The sequence below is a fragment of the Emydura macquarii genome, unplaced genomic scaffold (assembly GCF_026122565.2).
Source record: "Emydura macquarii macquarii isolate MOO-44397 ecotype Brisbane River unplaced genomic scaffold, CSIRO-AGI_Emac_v2 contig_75, whole genome shotgun sequence".
NCBI lineage: Eukaryota > Metazoa > Chordata > Testudines > Chelidae > Emydura > Emydura macquarii.
The window spans coordinates 10,301,738-10,321,844 of NW_027130212.1; the positions used below are offsets into that span (position 1 = coordinate 10,301,738).

Sequence of the window (20,107 nt, forward strand, 5' to 3'; positions counted from 1 at the left end):
ATAAAGCAGCTGTCCTTGGTGAACCATGAAGTAGTACAAGTGCAGTTGTCCTGAACTGTGACAACTTCTGTGACATTCCCAGATCTTTAATGGAACCTCATCCTCTCCCTTGTCTGTTGGTATGCCTCAGTGTTCTGTTCTTTGTTTGCAATCTCACAGCACCATCTTTACACGGCTTCCACTACAACATTTACCTCAGATTCCCAGATCTACCTCTCTATATTCTAGTCTGACAACACTATCAGACCTCCCTTATAATTCCTTGCTGCTCTCTGAAACACTGTTCTCCCTAACCACTTTCCTTCAATTATCTTCTACACTTCCATTGAAAACTCCACTATCTGATCTTGCAGGCCCAAGTTGCTGTTATAGTCTTTGATTTTCTCTGTCCCCCCAATCTCTGTCCTCAATGTTTTGTTGCTTGCTCTTTAATATCTCCACATTCCATCCCATTATCATCCTTCTCGCTGCTATACCCTTTGCTTTGTCATTGCTTGAATCACTTGCTGTAAATTTGTTCTCCTTTATTCTTCATAATACTCACTCTCTAATGCAGTGTTACTTGGTGGTTGTTTTCCCTTTTTCTTCTCCCATCCCTCTCCTTTGTCTTGTCTAATTTAGTTTCCTTTATAAGAGCAAAGGAAAATGTGTTTACAAAGCCTGGTGTATACTTATTATATCAAAAATATTGTAGCTATTATTAATCCTTAAGATAATTACCTAAAATATTTTCCATATACCAATATTTTTCTCAACAAAATCAATCTACAACCTTATTTGTGAAAAATTATTTTTCTTCCTCTAAAATGATATCAGTGAGGTATGTAAAACCCTTTGCTGTAAAACCAATAGAACAAAAAACTTGGATACAATATAATAAATTTCAAAAGTTCCAGTAATTGTAAAGTATTTCAAGTACAGGTGTTTAATAATATGGTTGTATGTGTTTCTTCCAAAGTCTTATACCTCAGGGATCCATTTATGAGGCAGAAAATAAAATGTGATCCGAGACCTCACACTATTTTACTTCCTGCATGATAGAAGTAAAGTGAAAAGATCAGATATAGCATTACTGCAGCCCCACAAATAGCTCCCTGAAGCAAAACAGCATGAGAAAGATATTTAGGTTCCAGTGGCGCCCCAACAGTTAAGGAAATTGTACCAAATAGAAGTCAAAAAGTCTTTTTACATGACTTGTATATCATTCTTATTTTTCTTTCTAATAAGCTCTGAGTATATATTCCATTCTATTTTCAACTTGCAATATCAGATAGTACATTATATAGCCATTTCTCAGCTATGTCCATCCCTACACACTCTAAACCAACTAGGTATTATTGGATTTCAAAAATCCCAAACACAAAATAAAAGCATTCTATTACACATTCAGAAAAGTTTGTGCTGGTAAGCACATCATTACATGTGCTTGTCTTCAGTTTTCTAAAACAATTTAAATAAAATTAAATGCATTACTTTAGAAGAAATATAAAAAACAAGATGACTCTAAACTCTACATTCAAAGTGATGAGAAAAATTCTAGGCCTAATTATAGAACTAGCACCTTTAATTTTGATCCATGGGACACAGGAGACAATCCATCTTGTCCAGGTGGGATGAACAGTTCCCATTTCCCATAATCCATTTTCTTATATGGATGAGAAAATGGATTCCAGCCATCTGCAAGAGAAGAAGAGTATTGATGAGATTTATTTTATTCAAATGTACCAAAAAGTATTTTATTTTACCTTTATTTTCTGAAAGCTATCCTACTTAAAGTGAGTACTGAAAAACAAATTGTTTTCTTTCACATTTGACACTAGTGCATAACACTGGATAAGCTTCAGTTAACAGTAATATCTATTAACAGATATCAGATTCCAATATTAACTCAACATTATAGTTAAGAAAAAAAGAGGTATATTCCTGCCTTAGTTAATTCACACAAGGGAACTTTACCATTATAGCTGTTTTTCTGCTGTCATTGGCTATTCTACACATTAAAAACCAGAATTAAATCTGTTAAGGAGAATCACTACTCAAGACAAACTAATTTCCACTATAAAGCATGATCTTGATCACAACCCAAATTTTGCCAACTATAAACAAAAACTATCTGAAATTTAACATGTGCCCTTTGTGACACACTGTACCTCAAAATAAGATGCTGTATCATCATATTCATCACTTGTATGTGGTTATGATATATTTTGTACATAGTATGCCTTGTTGAGGTATCACTGGACAAGTGAATCTGTTGAACGTTACTGTTCCGTTAAAAGGTATATATCACCATTGTATATGAAGTCATGAAATTTTGCTATATGTTTGTTATTGAAACATGTTGTGAGCCTGGGAAACATCCACAGACGCTAGCTATAACAAAGGAACTGTAAACACAAGCATTACATGTCAAGCCTCACGTATATAGAAGGTGAAAGCAAGAATTTGCTATTCAAATGAAGGACAGTGCGGAGCACATAGGTAATTGGGACTGTCTAACCCCATGACAGAGCAAGGATTTTTCCAGCACCTGACGAGTATAAAATAAGGAATAGTGACATCATCACACCACCTCTCCTCTCTCACCGAAACTGAAGGCAACAAGATTGTTTGGAAGATATTGAACTGGGGGGAGTGGTCCTATATGGAAAAAAATTCAATTAGCAGAGACTGCTGTGGGCTTTGGGGTAAGAGAAACCTTATTGCTTCAAATTTGACTTAGCCTGGTCAAGTTTAGGAAATGCGGTTTTTATCTTTTTTTTTTTTGGTAACCAAGAGCCTAAACCACTTTTAATCACCTAATATCTATATTTCTGTAGTTCAATAACTTATTTTAATGTTTTATCTAAGCCAATATGTTTTTTATTAAAGTTTGGGGAAACTACTCCAGTTACAGAGGCTGGTACATATTCATAAACTTCGGTGGAATGATGAACTAATTAATGAGCTTACTTTGATCAAACGGTTCTTGAGCAATGTCTAGATAATGATCTAGATACTACTTAGTCCTTCCTTGAGTGCAGAGGACTGGACTACATGACCTCTCTCTGGTCCCTTCTAGTCCTACACTTCTATAATTCTATGATAAGATGCACATTTCTGGGGTGCAAGGCTGGGACAAGGAATATGTGGGTGTCACCCTCTATGTAATCAAGAGGGGCTAGGCATAGCACTTTGGTATTTGTTTGGGGGTGAGTGGGCAGAGTGGCAGCTCACACAGCAAAGTAGGGCATAGTACACACCAGACAGGAAGATTAAGGGAGCACAATGATCCAACAGTCTAAATTGTACCTACTCACACCTACATAAAAATTCTGGAAAGCTTAAGGAAAACTGGAAATCTTGGTGTGATTTAAGAACTCGGTTATTTCTTATTAAGGATTTTCATAACTTATAATAGAATCTGAGAAAAGAGCTCAAGTATGAAAGTATTTTTTTTGTGAACCCCAGCAAGGGTAAGCACATATGACCATCTGAGACATTTGGAAGATTTAGTTATTTAAGGTAGCACATACTTACATACTACAGATCTCTGAGGATTCTTAGAGTTCCACTGCCAGAGGGAAAGATCTACAAAGGCAATCTGGTTTGGTGGATTGAGCAGAAGGCAGGAAAGCAACAACTCCTCAATTCCAATGCCCATACAGTAATATTGCATTTATATAAAACCTTCCATCTAAAGATCTCAGTTCTGATAAGGATAAGGACTTATTTGAATTTGAATTTGTGGGCAATGAAGGCTGGCTTCATTGACAGAGTGGAGGCAACATCTTGATAGGTGAAGATCCTTCAAACAACTGAGTGAAGACATTTCCAGGCTATTCAGTCACAAATTCAAGGATGAGCCAAAAAAATATAAAAATATAAAAGCTACCCTTACTAGTAAGGAACCATAAAATACGTCGTCATTAAAATTCAAATTTCTGTTTTCACTTTTCTGAGGGTGCCATTAAGAAGTCAACATCTACATCGGAGATGCTGCATTTTTTTTTTTTAAACAGAACTGACGGTAAATATTGACTTTTATGGTAGCTAGCATATGTCCCCATATATATATGGGGTTTATAAAGTAAACATACAACTGCACAACAGAAGTTTCCATAGCTACAAATAGGGTTGCAGGAAGTAAAACCCAGAATAGATTGATTGCATTGAACAGAAAAGGAAAATCTGACTGGGTGAAAGACCAGTAGATGCTTCACACACAGCATTGTAGGGGAAAACTAATGGCAACAAATTCCTCTTTAGAAAAATCAGGACAAAATGTAAGTGAGAAAACAGCCTAAGTAAACTTCCTGTCCAGCCTAACATCACAGGTTAAGATCTCAGATTTTCAGAAACTAAGTTTAAACAGAGAAAGTCTTTGCTTCACCACTTCCACTTCTCTGAATGGATCTGACATTGATAGCTGCATTCATAAACTTTCTAGAATACAAAGGGAAAGCAAACTAATTGCAGACAAACTTGATATTCAGGGCTATCTGGCCAAAGGAAGAGTCAGGTGATGGCAACGTATCCCATATAACCTTGTGGAGGAATGCAATAGCAATTCACGTTCACCAAATCTAATAAAACCAGATTCCCTCTACAGATCTACGCATGGTCAAATAAGCTTTACTAGATCCCACAGTTTAAGGTTCTTTGCATCCCTTTGAATTGGGGGGCACTAAAGATAGGAGAAATCATCAGGATAAGCCCAACAACTTAATCACATAGTCCAATTCCTTTTAGGAGATCACACTGATATTTCCAGTTTCCCCCTCAAAGAAACATTTCCATTAAAGTGGTGGGAGTACAGAGTGAAGGGGCTTGTAGAAGCATGTTAGACTGCTGTACTTGCTCTAAGTGCAATGCTCCAGGTTCTCATCTTTATCATTTGGCAGATGTCTATAGACTGGCTCCCTATTAAGTTCCCTGGGTTATGTCCTACCCTTTCCTCCGCAGATAGTCATCACGGGGGTCCCGTGGCTTCTCCTCCCTCTATGGTGTTGGGTACCTGGGGGTCATTAGTCATCACTGTGAGGACGTGGAGGACAGCCAGGAGTGTCAACTATCCTTTGTCAGGAGCAGTGCACCTCCATCTCCTTTGGCAGTCAGCCCTGACTAAACTTTTATCTCCAGGTTTTAGCTGCAGCATGATCAACAGAGCCAGGGGGCATAGCCTCAGCCCATAGAGTGGGATTAACTCCTGCTGAACCAGTGCAGGGCTGGTACACCCCATCACTGGGGGGAATATAGATTATGTGGGCCTGAGTATAAGTCAAGTTCATCTATTGCAGTTTCCTGAATTTATGATAGTTTTGGGTTCTACTGCATTCAGACTTATGCGACACACAAGATAAAGAATGCTACCATGATTCAGCAGTTTAAGAAACTTGAATTTTATCAGTTTTATTTCCTTCAAAGAAACTAAATGGAGTTCTCTTGGGCCAGGTGCTGTGACTGTAAGGAAGATACTTGAAACAGAAGTAGAAATCATAAATTAATTTATTCATTTAGTGCAGTGATCAAAAGGACTCCATAACCAACATAGTCACAGAATATCCCACTTTAAATTCCACTATGACTTAAAAATGCTTGAATGGAGCTCTCTTTGGTAAGTTCTGTAAGTAAGTAAGGCTCTGAGTCTAATGCATACTCATGTTTTCAGTGTTCACTTTATTTTATGCAATATTGTTTACTAGTCTCTGTCCAAGAATATATAAAAATAGCACTTCTCAAAAGAAACATCCATTGCAAACACAAGTGATGGAATGAATTGCAGTAACCCCATTATTTCAGCATTCATCATAACCATTAATATGGGAAAGAGTAGGATCTCTCTTTAAATAAGCTTTAATTTCTTCTTTAAAAGACAACTGCAGCAATAGCAAGTATATTCTGATATCTAAGTTTATTTCTAAACCCGAGTAATTGTACTGCTGTCTTATGATTAAAACTGTGCCCTTATAAAAGTGTCAGAATAGTTTCTAGCTTCTAGCTATGGCATGTGTTCCAAAGCTTAAGGACAGGTACATGGGATATTGAACAAGTCCAGCTGTCCACAACTATACTTCCTTTCACTGCACTGGATGGTTTGGAGACACCTACACAGACACCCTTATCTCTCTTTGCTGTAATGTAGTATAACCATTTAAAAAAGAAAACTAGTTTACATGGAAATACAACAGTGTGTGGCATTCACCTGCATCACCACAGAATAAGCATTTTGGAGTCTCACATTCATTTTGAAAAATACGGTAAAAATGAGAAAGTAAGCAAGTTTTCAGCAACAGTGTGCTGTGACAGTTTTGTATTTTATGTCTGATTTTGTAAACAAGTAGTTTTTAAGTGAGGTGAAACTTTGGGGTATGCAAGATAAAAGAAGTACAGTAAGTCTGGAAAATATAATTTTTCTCTGTAATGCTTTTGCTCTTTGGTTAACCCTATTGTAGCCCCCATAGGAGAGCAAGATGACAGGTGCTGAACTGAACTCAGCCTTGCTACAGTGATCACGGTGAAATGCAGCCTAAATCCCAGGGCTGAAAAGAGATTGCAGGTCCCATGCCTGGAAAAAGTTGATTGCTAGAGGCCTGAGACCCAAATACGGTACCCTCATGGAGACTACGAAAGAGTCAGAGGTGCAGTTACTTCAGAAACTGTGGGATGGTGATATGTTGGGATGATTTTGTAAAATGTCTATATCTATATCAAACTACAAATTCCATTTTGTTTTGTGAGGCTATCCTGTGTCTTCCGTGTTGTCTTTTTGCCTTCATTTTGGATGAAATTCAAAAACGTATTGACAGAGGACAAACAGTGTAGGGCAATTAAAGGTCATTATCCTCGAATAACTTTGCCCTGGCCTTAGTTCTGGGTATGCTAAAGTGTGGGGCCAAACTTGCAAGAAATCAGCTTTTCCAATCTGGACTTCAGGTGGGAGATAACCAAACCACAGCTCATCTGAGCAGGGACCTTGATCACCAGAGGGGGCTTTGAGGTTGATCAAGAGGGTCACATATGAGAAGACATTATAAAAAACAAATCTACTGTTATTCCCTCTGTCACCAACAATAAGGCAAGACTGAACAGCTGGAAGTGAGAAGAGGGGAGCCTCAGGACCCTAAAAGGACTGACGAAAATCCGAAGGGCTCTCAGTGGTGAGGACACTGAGTGGTATTTGCATGCAGATGTTTATTACTTTTCTATGGATCTGTCAGTATCATGTTTTCATTGGGAGTAAAAGGTGAATTTAGCAATCCTATTGCAGAGTCTGTGTGTTACTTGCCTACACTGTTACATAGTCCCTGAAGAGAGAGACAGCAAACCCTAAATGGTCCACACTTCACTGGGACTCTGACCACGCAGCAGCACTAGTTTCATGGCATAGGCTATTGGACCCTGGGATTACCACTCCCAATACAAGTCTCAGATATGGGGTTACACCTGTATCTACAGGCCTAGAGCCAGAGAGATCATGCTTAAAATCTGCCCAGATCCAGCAAGCCAAGAGCACATGGGACCATGTTTTCAAACTGGGTGCCCAAAAGTAAAGTTCCTAAATCCATAGCTAGGCTCTGAAGAAAAGTAGTCTTATTTTTCAGATGTGCTAAGCAGCCACATACCCCACTTATCCATTTATGAACCTATATTAACACATTGCTGATGTCCATCCTACCTATTAAATGTTTGAACACCTGAATGTGCTCAAAAACCAGGTACTTGCATATCTATACAGTAGGATTTGTGCCTGCAATTAGTTGCAGCTACACAAAGGAAAAGAGGCTTAACAAAACAAAACAAAAAAACCAAGCCTCAAGCATGTTCCATATCCACACAGAAGGCATCTTGGATATCAGATGTCCCAAAAGGTACCACAGTACTAAATATTAACAGGCTGTCCAAGCACTTTACTTTCAACCACTCACATATTAGCAACTGGAGTACAACAAAGGAAGCATCAATTCTGACATTACGCCGTTACCATTTCTGTAAGGGAGACATGATTTGACTTCTCCCCCACAGCCTGAGCAGTACCCTTTACCATGCCCAAGAAGTCCGAGTCACACTTATGGAGTTTTAATCTTGTACTAAACATATTAACAGAAAGCTTGTTCAAGCCATTAATAGCTCTCATTAAAATACTCATTTAAAGGATGATTTGTCATTTAAAAAGCAATTCATACACAACATTTTCAGCTTAAGTAATAAAGTAGTTTCTTGTTTCTACCAGTGTCTTCAATGGCTTGCCATTGGCTTCAAATTGCATTCTAAAACTTGACATGGAATTTCATATCAAAGAGATAAGCATGATCATTTCTTCACATGAAGAAAATAGAAGTACACTTTGAGTATTGCCAAGAACCAGAAATTTAATTATTTAATGTAAGAACGATATGAATGCAATGTTATGCCTATGAAATAACTCCATGATACCAGGGTACTTCACAAGTTAACCCTGAAAACCTCAAAATCTCAAATCTAATTCCCTTAAAATACAGTTTCTCTGCTCTTGTCAAATTGTACTTTTAAAAAAGTATGTATTCAAATAGGTTAAAGATGATAATGAAAATAAACCTTTCTACTTCAGAACAAACTAAACATTTATTGCCTGGACTTGAGAAGTTTCTCTCATAGCCACATTCATGTGCCTGTGAGTTTGGGGTTCCCCCCCACACTTTGTTCTGAAATATCTGGTACTGGATAACTGAGACAGGATACCGGACTAGTCGTAGCATTATTCTTATCTGACATTATAATTCTTATTTATCTAGCCCTCATCCTGTCTTCAGTGGTGACTACCCATAGCATTCCTTCACTTTTAGCTCCCATAGAACAACATCACCCAGATACAGCAGATCCCACCAAGAGGCCCTCCACACCACTTATTCCTTACTAACAGTCACACAAGGGAAATGGTGACAGAGGGACTACATACTTCACAATTATGTAGTTCGAGAGAACGGCAACACCCTCAGAAATTAGCATGGAAGGTTGGTAGTTGCTATTTCAGTACAAAGGTTGGAATAGTGACTCTGTGGATCCCCTATTCCTGACTATTTGGTAGAGGAGAAGAGTCTTCATTTCACCTTTCAACTTCTTGTGCACTAATTTCATTAAAAAAAATTAGAGTAATTTTATGTTGGTAAAGCATATTTTATCATTAGATTTTTGATGTGCAGTAGCTAGGTACAATATGACAGAAAAGTGAAAGGCTACAGTGGGGGAGGAAATCAAGATAAAATTCCAATTTATGAGATTTGTTAGTCCATGGGATTTAATACCAAAGAAAGTGGAAATTCAAGAGCACGGGATATTAAACTACACTAGAAAATATAATACAGTCCAGTAGTGGCTCCCTTGGGTGGATAAAGTAACAAGCTGGGTTGTTTTCCTTCCCTCTGTATTCTGTAATTTCCAATGGCTCTGAAGAGGCAGATTATTTGAAGGTGCCTGATAAACTTTCAAATAATAAAAGATGTAACACTAATATAAATTTCATGATGTTTCAGCGCTGACACCTCATTGAGGGGAATAGTTGTAGTTCTCACTTCCTACTATTACTTCCAGCTATCTGCAGATGCAAGACTATTGCATCATTTTTGTTCATACACCTTAAGTCTAGCCAGTTTCTTATGAAAAAGAGTAAAGCTTTATTCTGTAGAAACTAACGTAATACCATAACATTCCATATTCCTAGATTTCACTGACGTAAAAGTTTAAGCCAAGTTGAAGAAAATCATTTGAATACTTTTAATACCTGAAACATATCCTGAAATGGGTCAACTACTGTAAACAAAACTCAAACAGATGACCTATACTGAACATATACAAAATTCAGGACATTGATTTTAAGCACTTAATTCTGAGTTTTGATTCCAATTGATTTATACTTTAGTTCTCAACTAGATCCCAAACATAAGACAAGTTTTAAATTGCTAGCTTCATCTGTTTAAGTTATGAAAACAAATTTGGGGAAAATCTTCCTTTAAAAAAAAAAAATTATCTTAAGGTAGAAATCAACAAAATGAAAATCCCAAAATGGAAATCTTTGCCACACATCATTTGCTAAAGACATGAATGACTAAATAAAGCATTAGAATTAAGTTGGAATGCAACATTGACTATTACAGTGGAAAAGCAAGCTGTTTGGCCATTGGATTAGCATACATACTTACCAGCATAAAGCCAACTAAATAAGATGCAAATTCAAAATACTCTACTTCCTCCATTTTAAATTCTATAGATTATGCTCAAAAACTACATTTATACTACACTGTAATGAACTAGGCATTTATTCTGAAATGGTGAATTCAAAAATAGCGATATATTGCCAGTAGTCACTTAGTTGCTTAGCAATAAAATATGCAAATAAAATATTCAGTATTATCACATAGCTTTTAAAGGAAGCTATAATGTCAATACTGCCTCTCATATCAGAATTTCAGCTAACTAATAGCCTCATATACTTGATTTACTAAGCTGCTAAAACCACTAATTGACAAATCTTAATGTTTCTGGATGTACATTTAATATTTTAAGTGTCTTTTCAGATGAACCATGAGACACCATTAGAGAATACCAACAGGTCTAATATCTAGATCTCAAAAAATTGAGGGAATAAAAGAAAATTAATAATGGGAAGCTTATATAAAGGGTGGTTTGTTTTATTACATTTATTTAATAAGAAAATACATATTACTATTGCTTCATTTTAGCATTTTCAGAAGGAGATAATGTCTTGGGGCAAAATAACTTAACATGATATCACAAAAGTTCTTTATTGTTTAAAAACTACATGGGGCACAACATAACAGCCCCATAAGATTTCAATATAGCAGTGAGGGAGTTAGATGTACACAACTGTGCAGAGCTATATGAAAAAAATTAAGCATGTACATATTTAGCACATTTTGTCAGTTAAGGACCTTTCATTCAGAATCTCATACCTCTCAGCTTTTAGATTGAAATTCTCCAGGCTGCATAATTTTTTTTTTTTTTTAAATAAAGTAATTGGATCAAAAACTACTCTGCCATTCTTTGGCTAGAAGAAGAAACTACATACTTTTTTTTAAATAACAAAAAGTTCAAGTGGATAGCTTTAGAGCCAAAATAGCAGTGGCTCAACGTCTGGAAAGGAAATACTGCTTAATACAGAACAGTAGCTAGCCGTATTCCTGGAGAAACTGATTTTGTTTTGACAGCTATCCACATTTGAAAAATTACTTGCTAAATGTGAGCAATAGGTTCCACCCCCCCCCCCCCACTCCCTTCAGTAAGTTCTTAAAGCACACAGCTACATACCACTTCTTTGTATGTGCTAAACTACATATCACCCATGAATTACTGCCAACAAGTCAAGAATCTTTTCTAAATGGTGGAAAGAATTACGAACACGTTTAAGGGATCTTTTCAGGGTGCCAATGAGTTGACTTCTTGGCTTAAGAGAATTTACACAGGATTGAGAGCCAGGCAGTCCTCTGCTTTGTTCCTATCTCTTTCATTTACTGGCCTCATTTCTCTGACCTTCAAAATAGGTTTTGTGAATCCTCCCATCATCCTTCCACAAACTGAGAAAGGACCATTACCCCCATGTTATAGATTAGGTACTATAACAGAACCCAGCCCTTTGTGAAACACCAGTGTTTCAGTCATCAACTAGATCATAGTGCTTCTTAGAAAATTTATACTTCCAACCTGTTGGTTTAGTAATGTCATCAGTAAAACTGAGCTATTCAAGCATATCCATCTTTGTCCAATACTTTTAAGCTATGTAATTGCAATTATTGCATTACTGTAATTGGCCCATTTTATCAATGGAAATACAGATAAGTTACTGATTTGCCAGAGCAACACTATGGGGTAGGGCAATAAATCTTGGTCTGTGAGCTAAAAGATGAACGAGTTAAAAATTGTGAAATGGGTTTATATGCAAACTTGGACAATTTGCAACCTCCCTTTTCCACCTCTGTGAAAGAAATATTAAATATTTACTTACCTACCTATCCATCCAGGATTAGTTAGGAAATAATTGGATAGTTCTTTGAAGACATACAACTCTATATGATCAGATGATGAATCACAAACTGACTTGTTTTAGTCTGAAGGATTACCAGTAAAATTTTTTTTAATTCTGCTAAAAAGTTATTCAAGCAAAAACAGGTGGGCGTGGGTTAAAAGGAATAGCACTATGTTCTAAAGGATGGAAGATGACTAACAAAGGACATCGAAGAAAACAGAAGTGTTACTTTCTCATGGAATTCCTCAAGACTAACCTTTGTCCTGACAAGGTAGTGAATAATTCATTTTGCAGTAGTGTTGTAGATACAGTTACATACTGTAACTTAAAGTTACCCACCTCCTTATACAAAAATGTTTATTTTTGCTATCTTATTTGGATTATTATTAGCAAATGTAGATCCAGCTAAGCTATAACTGTTATATAGCTGAGTAAATTACTGGCTGGATGGTCCCAGGGGGAGAGTGGAGGAGTAAAATAACTAAGGACAGCAAAAATGGAACATATCTAGAAAGCCACAGACCAGGAAGAAGATCCTCACTTTGTTAAAGTAACTATGCCTCATGAAGAGTAATAGAATATAAGGTCCCTAAATCAAACATTACCACAGAAGAATCCATTTCAGGATAACATTTCAGTTTAATATTCTGCAAGACAAATTGAAAGACAGTCCACTCTCCCTAATTAGTCGAAAACATTAACCTGCAATGTGTTTTTCAGTTTCAAAGTGAAAGATATGGTCACTTAAATTCCATATTTCTTTGAAATCTTTTTTGTATAAAATCTCTTTTTCTAGTGGTTCAGTTAAAGTTATTTTTATGGAACAAAGATTTTATGAAGAATTCATATTAAAATCAACTCCTGAATTCAAGTAAAATACCGCATAACCATAACTTTAGTTTGAAATTTAACCTGTTTGAAACTTAAAGAAAAGTTAAAGCTATCCAATTTTAATTAAATATAGCTACAGCAACTTAATTCTAAATCTTAAGGTTTTGCCTCGCAATTTCGCACAAGAATATTACTAAAATATGACTGCATTGAATGACAATCTTCCATTCCTCTAGGCTTCCTGACTGCATTCTCTTTCTCTTGGGAATGAATACTTTACTATGTCTGATGATGAAGAAGGAATATAGGACAAATGATGCACTTTTTCATTTAAAAAACTACAAGGAAATTCACTTTGGACTCCTTACTGCTGCATTTCATTAAAATCTAGATACAGCTATTCTAAGATATTAGTTCTAAATCTCAGCTTCATTTGATAAAAAGTGATACATGAAATACGTTAAAGTAAATTAGAATTTTTGGAAAAACTACTACAATTTTTAAGCTGTCATACTATTTCATTATGCAGGAGCATTTTTCTTCCTTTAAAATATTTCACTTCTTAAATTATCACTCCTCCCACACACACAAAAATTGACATTAACAGTAACTTTTCAAAAACATTTAACTCAATGCTTGCAACATACTTTGGGGTATATTTAAAGTAATAATTTTCTTCCACTCTCCTTCTCTTCTAAAAAAACAAACAAACAAAAAATAACTTACCTAAGGCTATGTCTACACTTGTATGCATACTCGACTACTGGATCATGTACATGCTCATGCATGCTCCCCACAGAAGCGCAAAGCATCCACAAAGGCCGTGCCAGACATTGGTGTAACGCTGTGTACATGTATATGCTTGTGTCTAGACTGCTATTATGCAATATTAGCACTACCATTTCAGGGACAGTAGCCCAGGATTCTGTACATCACAGGGAGACACTCTATAAAACACTTGGTGTATTGCTGATACTGTCCCCGCCTTCACACATTTGCCAAGGGAAGCTCCTGACCACGTCACCCTTCACTGTTATTCCTTGCAAAAATGGACAGAAGACACAAAATGATGGAATGATCTCACTCTACTCCTGCTCCTTATTGAGAGACAAAGGGTTACACAGTGGAGTTGGCAATCAGCGAGATGCTAGGTGGAATTTGGGCACAACATTCTGACACAAAGAAAGCTGACCTTGAAGGTCCATAACAATTAATGAAGCTCACATGGTATAGATATAACGAATGTCGGCATTGCCACAGTATGCACGAGTCAACCATCGTTTTTGGTGCAGAAGCAACAGTGTGGCGGAATCAAGCCATTTTAGAAACCTGGAATATGTGAAACTGACCACCATGAAACTGTGTAAGGAGCTTGCACCAAACCTGCAGTGCCAGAACGCTTGACTCAGGGAAGTCATACCAGTTCAGAAATGGATTGCAATTGCTCTATGGAAGCTGGCTACAGATGACAGCTACAGGTCTGTTGCAATCTACTTTGGGGTTGGAAAGTCCACTGTTGGGGGTTGTTGTTATACAGGTTTGTGAGGCAATCAAACCACTGTGATTTACCCACAGATAGCTGCCATCAGAAAAATTCCAGAAATAATAGCTGGATTTGCCACACTGCGTTACCCACTTCAACCAGGCTTGTGAACTCCACCTTGAAGTCTGATGGAATGGACTCCACAAACTTCAGCACAGAACCCCAGGAATTAAAAGTGTACCTACTCAACACCACTTCTTGGTTTGCTACGTGGAGTTGAAGTACACTTTCCTGCCAAAGAGGTCCAGCTTTTTTTTGTCTTTTATCTTGGGCTTGGGCCTTTGCTACCCTTGTCTCACACTCATCGGCTGCCTTGACTACCAGTGACCCTGGAGGAAGATGGGTGTAGGGATACTCATGGTCCTTAGAGGAGATGAAGTACTTTCTCTCCACCCTCTTTTCAGTTGGGGGCAGGGAGGCCGGTCAGCCACAGTGACATCATTATGTCGCATCTAGTTTTTATCAAAGGCAAGGCTATCCTGGCTGGTCCTGCCGGGGCTAAAATGTCCACCATTGGGTCTGCATTATCAGAGACCTCCTTCAACTGGAGCCCAAGGTTCTGTGCCCATCCTTCCTGGTGGGCTCCACTGTCCTCTGCAATCGGTGCCGGGGAGGAGCTTGCAACCACCCTGGTGGTAGACGAAGACAACTTCCTAATAGGGCAGTTTCTTGACCCCTTGCTCTAAGGGGGTCCCATGGTACCAGGTGTCAGTGCCAGAGTCAACATCGTGCTTGGTGCCGGAAGCAGTGTCGTAATCGGTGCTGGCTTTGATGTTTGGTGCTGGTATGTCCTCTGATCAGGGGGGCTAGTATATGCTCCCAGAGGCAGAGGAGAAAGAATGACCCGATTGGGGACCCCGGACTTGGTGGAATGTCCAAGGGGTCCAAAAGGGCCACTGAGCCTGATTCTGCCACTGTGGTGGCCATGCATTGGGAAGAGGTGAGCTGCCTCCATCCTCTGGTATCTTCTCCCCTCTTGGTGCCGGCTCTATCTGGAGGTGCAGCACTCCGCTCACTGCTCAAGGTCCATGGTGGTGCAGTTCCCGTCAGTGCTGGGGATTACTGCTGAATGGTAATTGGGCATCAGGGATTGTTTCTCTTTCGATTGCACCAGGTGCTTTCTTGGCACTGATGACCCTGCATCCAAAGTATTCTCCCTTGCCAGGGGCAACAATGCCGTGTTCTCAATGAGCTCCCTGGCTGTCTCAGAAGTCTCCAGTGTGGAGGGGAGCTGCAGATCGTCCTCATGGAACTCCTTAGGTGGGGAGTCCAGAGGCACCAGCTTCAAAAGACCCTTTCCCGGGGCAGGAGTTGATGATGCCGCAGCTGCAAGAGCAGCCCGAGTGGCCCGACAAGAGTCACACTGTGGTCAAGCTCTTATACCCTCCTGATTCGGGCATCGGCAAGCATCCCATCCATCATCTTTTGCTTCTTTTGTGGAGCAGGGGAATGTGAGCGGTGTTGTGCCTTCGAGATGTCCCTCAGTGCTGGTGATCCATGGCAGTGCCAAGGGTCTCTAGTAGTCGAGTCCTTCCTTGACATCATGCCTCTTATGGATGCCAGTGCACTCCATATCGAGGCCAATGTCCTAGCTACCAAATCTGACAGGCCCAGATAGAGACAGAGGGCCACTTTTATAAGGATAAACTTTTGCCTCAAGCTCTTCTCCTTTTGTCCTCGGGCGGATGTCTCCACAGCTTTTGCAGCGATGCCTCTGATGGGATCTCTGAGGCACTGGAGACAGGTGCTGTGAGGGATCGCTCCTGGGCATGGACTTCTTCCAAGCCGTTCATGGTTTAAACCCGGGGGAATGAGACCGGGGGGGGGGGGGGGGGGGGAGAGTCCTAACTAGCTAAATAACTGCTACAAATAACTAGAATTAACTATTTACAGATCAATGTGGATGACCATCGAAGAAGGGGACACTTGCAGAGAAAGAGTAGACTGATGTTCCAGCAACCATCACAGGCTGCAAGAAGGAACTGAGGAAATGGGGGGTTGGCAGGGCCCTATATCAGGTGCCATGCAGGCGCAACTCCAGGAGGCTCTAGAGCCAACCCTATAAATACCAGGAGGGAAAAACCTTCCAGCAACTGTGCAGGTGGGACGCACCCACCTATTTGGAATCTACATGAGCAAGCATGCAAAGAAGATATTGTTCTCTATGATGTGTTTATGCCAACAGTTATTCTTGGGAACCCCACATACCTGATCCTGACTTGGCTCATAAAACCATAATCCAATATCAATTACTCGGGTAAAAGGGAATTAAATTACAAGTTCAGTAACTGCAGAATGGCCATGGAGTGCATGTTTGGAAGAATGAAAGTGTGTTGGTGCTGCCTACACACCCATTTGGATGCCAATAGTGCCAACACCATTCACATAATCACCACCTGCTGAGCACTCAATAACATTTGTGAGAGTAAAGGCAAGTGCTTCCATCCTGACTGGACAAATCCAGTTTATAAACTCTGTCCTGGAAGCTAGATCCCACCTACATACACATTGGTCCTAGTTGCCAGCAGGCAAGGGGAATCAGAGATGTCATACATCTTGGAATAACAGGAAGGAAGAAGATGATTTCTGCTTGTACAGAAGGGCACCTTCACATCCTGCAAGAAATGCAGGAGGGAACGTTAGTACATATTTGTGAGTCTACATATTTTTATGAGGATTTCCTCTGACAGTCATTAGCTCCTCTGACACTCCCAACAGTAATAACAGGGTATCTTCATTGGGTTATCACTTTGGGATTTGGTTTGGGCTGTGGCAGCTGAGTTGTAATGTGGTAACTGTGAAAATGTTTTTTTGTCTTCACTGTTCATACATTTTTACAAACCTCTTGTCAGAAGCACTCAATCTCTCTTAACCTTATCAACACTTGCTTGGGAGCAGGGACCAGAGGGAGAAGGGGATCGTATTCAGCCTCTCTGTTTTTGACTGTTCAATGTCAGTGATGCTAACTGAACTTAGTACCTGTTATAGAGCACTACATAAGAACAGTCATAAGTCAGACCAATGGTCCATCTAGCCCAGCAGCCTGTTTTCTGACTGTGGCCAATATCATATGTTTCAGAGGGAATGAACAGAACAGATAATCATCAAGTGATCCATTCTGTTACCTATTACCGGCTTCTGGCAAAACAGAGGTTAGGGACACTTCAGAACATGGTTTTGCATCCCTGCCTGTCCTGACTAATAGCCATTGATGGACCTATCCTCCATGAACTGTTGCTCTTTTTTGAACCCTGAAAAAGTTTTGGCCTTCGCAACATCCTCTGGCAAAGAGTTTCACAAGCAGACTGTGCATTATGTGAGGAAACACTTTTTTGTTCCTTTTAAATCTGCTGCCTATTAATTTCACTGGGTGACCCCTAGTCCTTGTTTTATGAAAAGAGGTAAATACCACTTCCTTATTTACTTTCTCCACACCAGTTATGATTTATTACCTCTATCATGTCCCCCCTTAGTCATCTCTTTTCAAAGCTGAAAAGTCCCAGGTCTTATTAATCTCTCCTCATAAAGTATTAGGCGTATGGAACAGTTTCTTTTTGTTGCCCTTTTCTCTACCTTTTCCAATTCCAATACATCTTTTTTCACATGGAGCAACCAGATCTTCACACAGTATTCAAGATGTGGGTGTTTCAGAGATTTATAAACAGGCTGTCTTTATTATATATTATTTTCTGTCTTCTCTCTTTTCTTAATGATTCCCAACATTGTTAAGTTTTTTGACTGCTGCTGCACTTTGAGTGGATGTTTTCAAAGAACTATCCATAATGACTCCAAAATCTCTTTCTTAAGTGGTAATAGCTAATTTAGACCGCATCATTTTATATGTATAGTTGGGATTATGTTTTCCAATATGTATTACTTTGCATTTATCAGCATTGAATTTCATCTCCCATTTTGTTGCCCTGTTACCTAGTTTTGTGAGATCCCTTTGTAACTCTTTGCTGTCTGCTTTGACTGTCTTGAGTAGTTATGTATCATTTGCAAATTTTGCCACCTTACCTTTTACCCCTTTTTCCAGATCATTTATGAATATATTGAATATTACTGGTCACAGTACATACGCTTTTGGACACCACCACCATTTACCTCCCTTCATTCTGAAAACAGACCATTTCCTCCTAACTTTTGTTTCCTATCTTTTAACTAGTTACTGATCCAGGAAAGGTCCTTCCCTCTTATCCCAGGACCGCTGACTTTCCTTAAGAACCTTTTGTGAGGGACCTTGTCAAAGGTTTTCTGAAAATCTAAGCATACTATATCCACTGGGATCATGCTTGTCCACTTGCTTGCTGACACCCCCAAAAGATTTCTAGTAGATTTTAAAGGGAAATTCATGCCTTGTCAAAAACCATGTTGATTCTTTCCCAACAAATCATGTTCATTATGTGTCTGATAATCCTGTTCTTTACTATAGTTTCAACCAATTTCCCTGGTACTGAAGTTTGGCTTACCAGCCTGTAATTGGCAGGATCGCCTCTAGAGCCTTTTTAAAAAATTGGTGTCACACTAGCTATCCTCCAGGCATTCAGCACAGAAGATGATTTTAATGATCGGTTACACACACCAATTAGTAGTTCTGCAATTTCACATTTGAGTTCCTTCAGAACTCTTGGATGAATACCATCTGCTCCTGGTGACTTATTACTGTTTAATTTATCAATTTGTTTCAAAACATCCTCTAATGACACCTCAATCTTGGACAGATCCTCAGATTTTTCTCCTAAAGAGAATGGCTCAGGTTTGGAAATTTCCCTCAGATCCAGTGGCCCCACTGGTTGTTTAGCAGGCTTCCTGCTTCTGATGTACTTCAAAATTGTGCTGTTACTTCGAGTCTTTGGCTAGCTGTACCTACTAATCCTGGTGGCTCTCGAAGAGGGAGCCACATTCACCTGTATTGATAAAGGAGCAACAGAAAGGTGTTCTGATGTTGTAAGTGCAACTCACTCCTGCTAAGTAAAGTGGAGGGGGATGAGGTACACAGGCACATTTACAGATTGGTAAGGGTCCAAAAAGGCTTCAGTGCATTCTGGGAATGGGGGTGGAGACTTACTGAAACTTGACACCTGGTACATACCGCATATCCTCATCCACCCTGCACGTGAGTGTGGGATTCTGCCACAGAGGAGACATGTAGTTACCCACACGGTTCCAGCAGTCTAGCTTACTTACTCTCTATGTGCCTTCGGACACTGCTTCTAGGGCTTAGATATGGACTATAGGGGGCTTATGGCACAACCACATGCATGGACAGGTGTATAGTCTCTTGTGCAGATGTATCCTCGGAGACTTCAGTAAAACTCACCATTTTTATGAAGCTAGGTATACAACTCCGTCACACCTATGATTTTTTTTTTTAGAACTATTTTTTTTTTAATTTCAAAGTTTTCCTTGCTCAAAAGTCTTGGAAACAGTTTTGGTAGCTGGCATCAGCTACATCTATCAGCAGGTAAGCCATATTTATAATTTATCATTCAGTACTAGCATTATTCTAGCAACATGGAAGCTGACACATTTGATTGCCGTATTAAAATCCAAATACTGTACTGTCCTGTTTCATAGCCATCTAGTCTTGTAGAAATACAAGCAATATTTGAATGAAAGCTAGATTTTTTTTTCCTGTTAGTTGGGTTATTCTGATCAAATGGGAGTGTGACACTGGTCTCTAGAGGACGCACTCTGAGATTGCTCAATTTAGGGTAAACTGAACAAAATGGAGC

At 39.0% G+C, this 20,107-nt stretch overlaps 1 protein-coding gene across 4 annotated transcripts in view; it reads right to left on the reverse strand.

Moving 5' to 3' along the window:
* GBE1 (1,4-alpha-glucan branching enzyme 1) overlaps nt 1–20,107 on the reverse strand; it is a 255,905-nt gene that overhangs the window by 169,443 nt on the left and 66,355 nt on the right. For all 4 annotated transcript variants that reach the window (XM_067543356.1, XM_067543363.1, XM_067543370.1 and 1 more), the window contains one exon: nt 1,562–1,677. In XM_067543356.1, the coding sequence (XP_067399457.1) occupies nt 1,562–1,677 (116 nt within the window). The remainder of the gene's footprint in view (nt 1–1,561; nt 1,678–20,107) is intronic.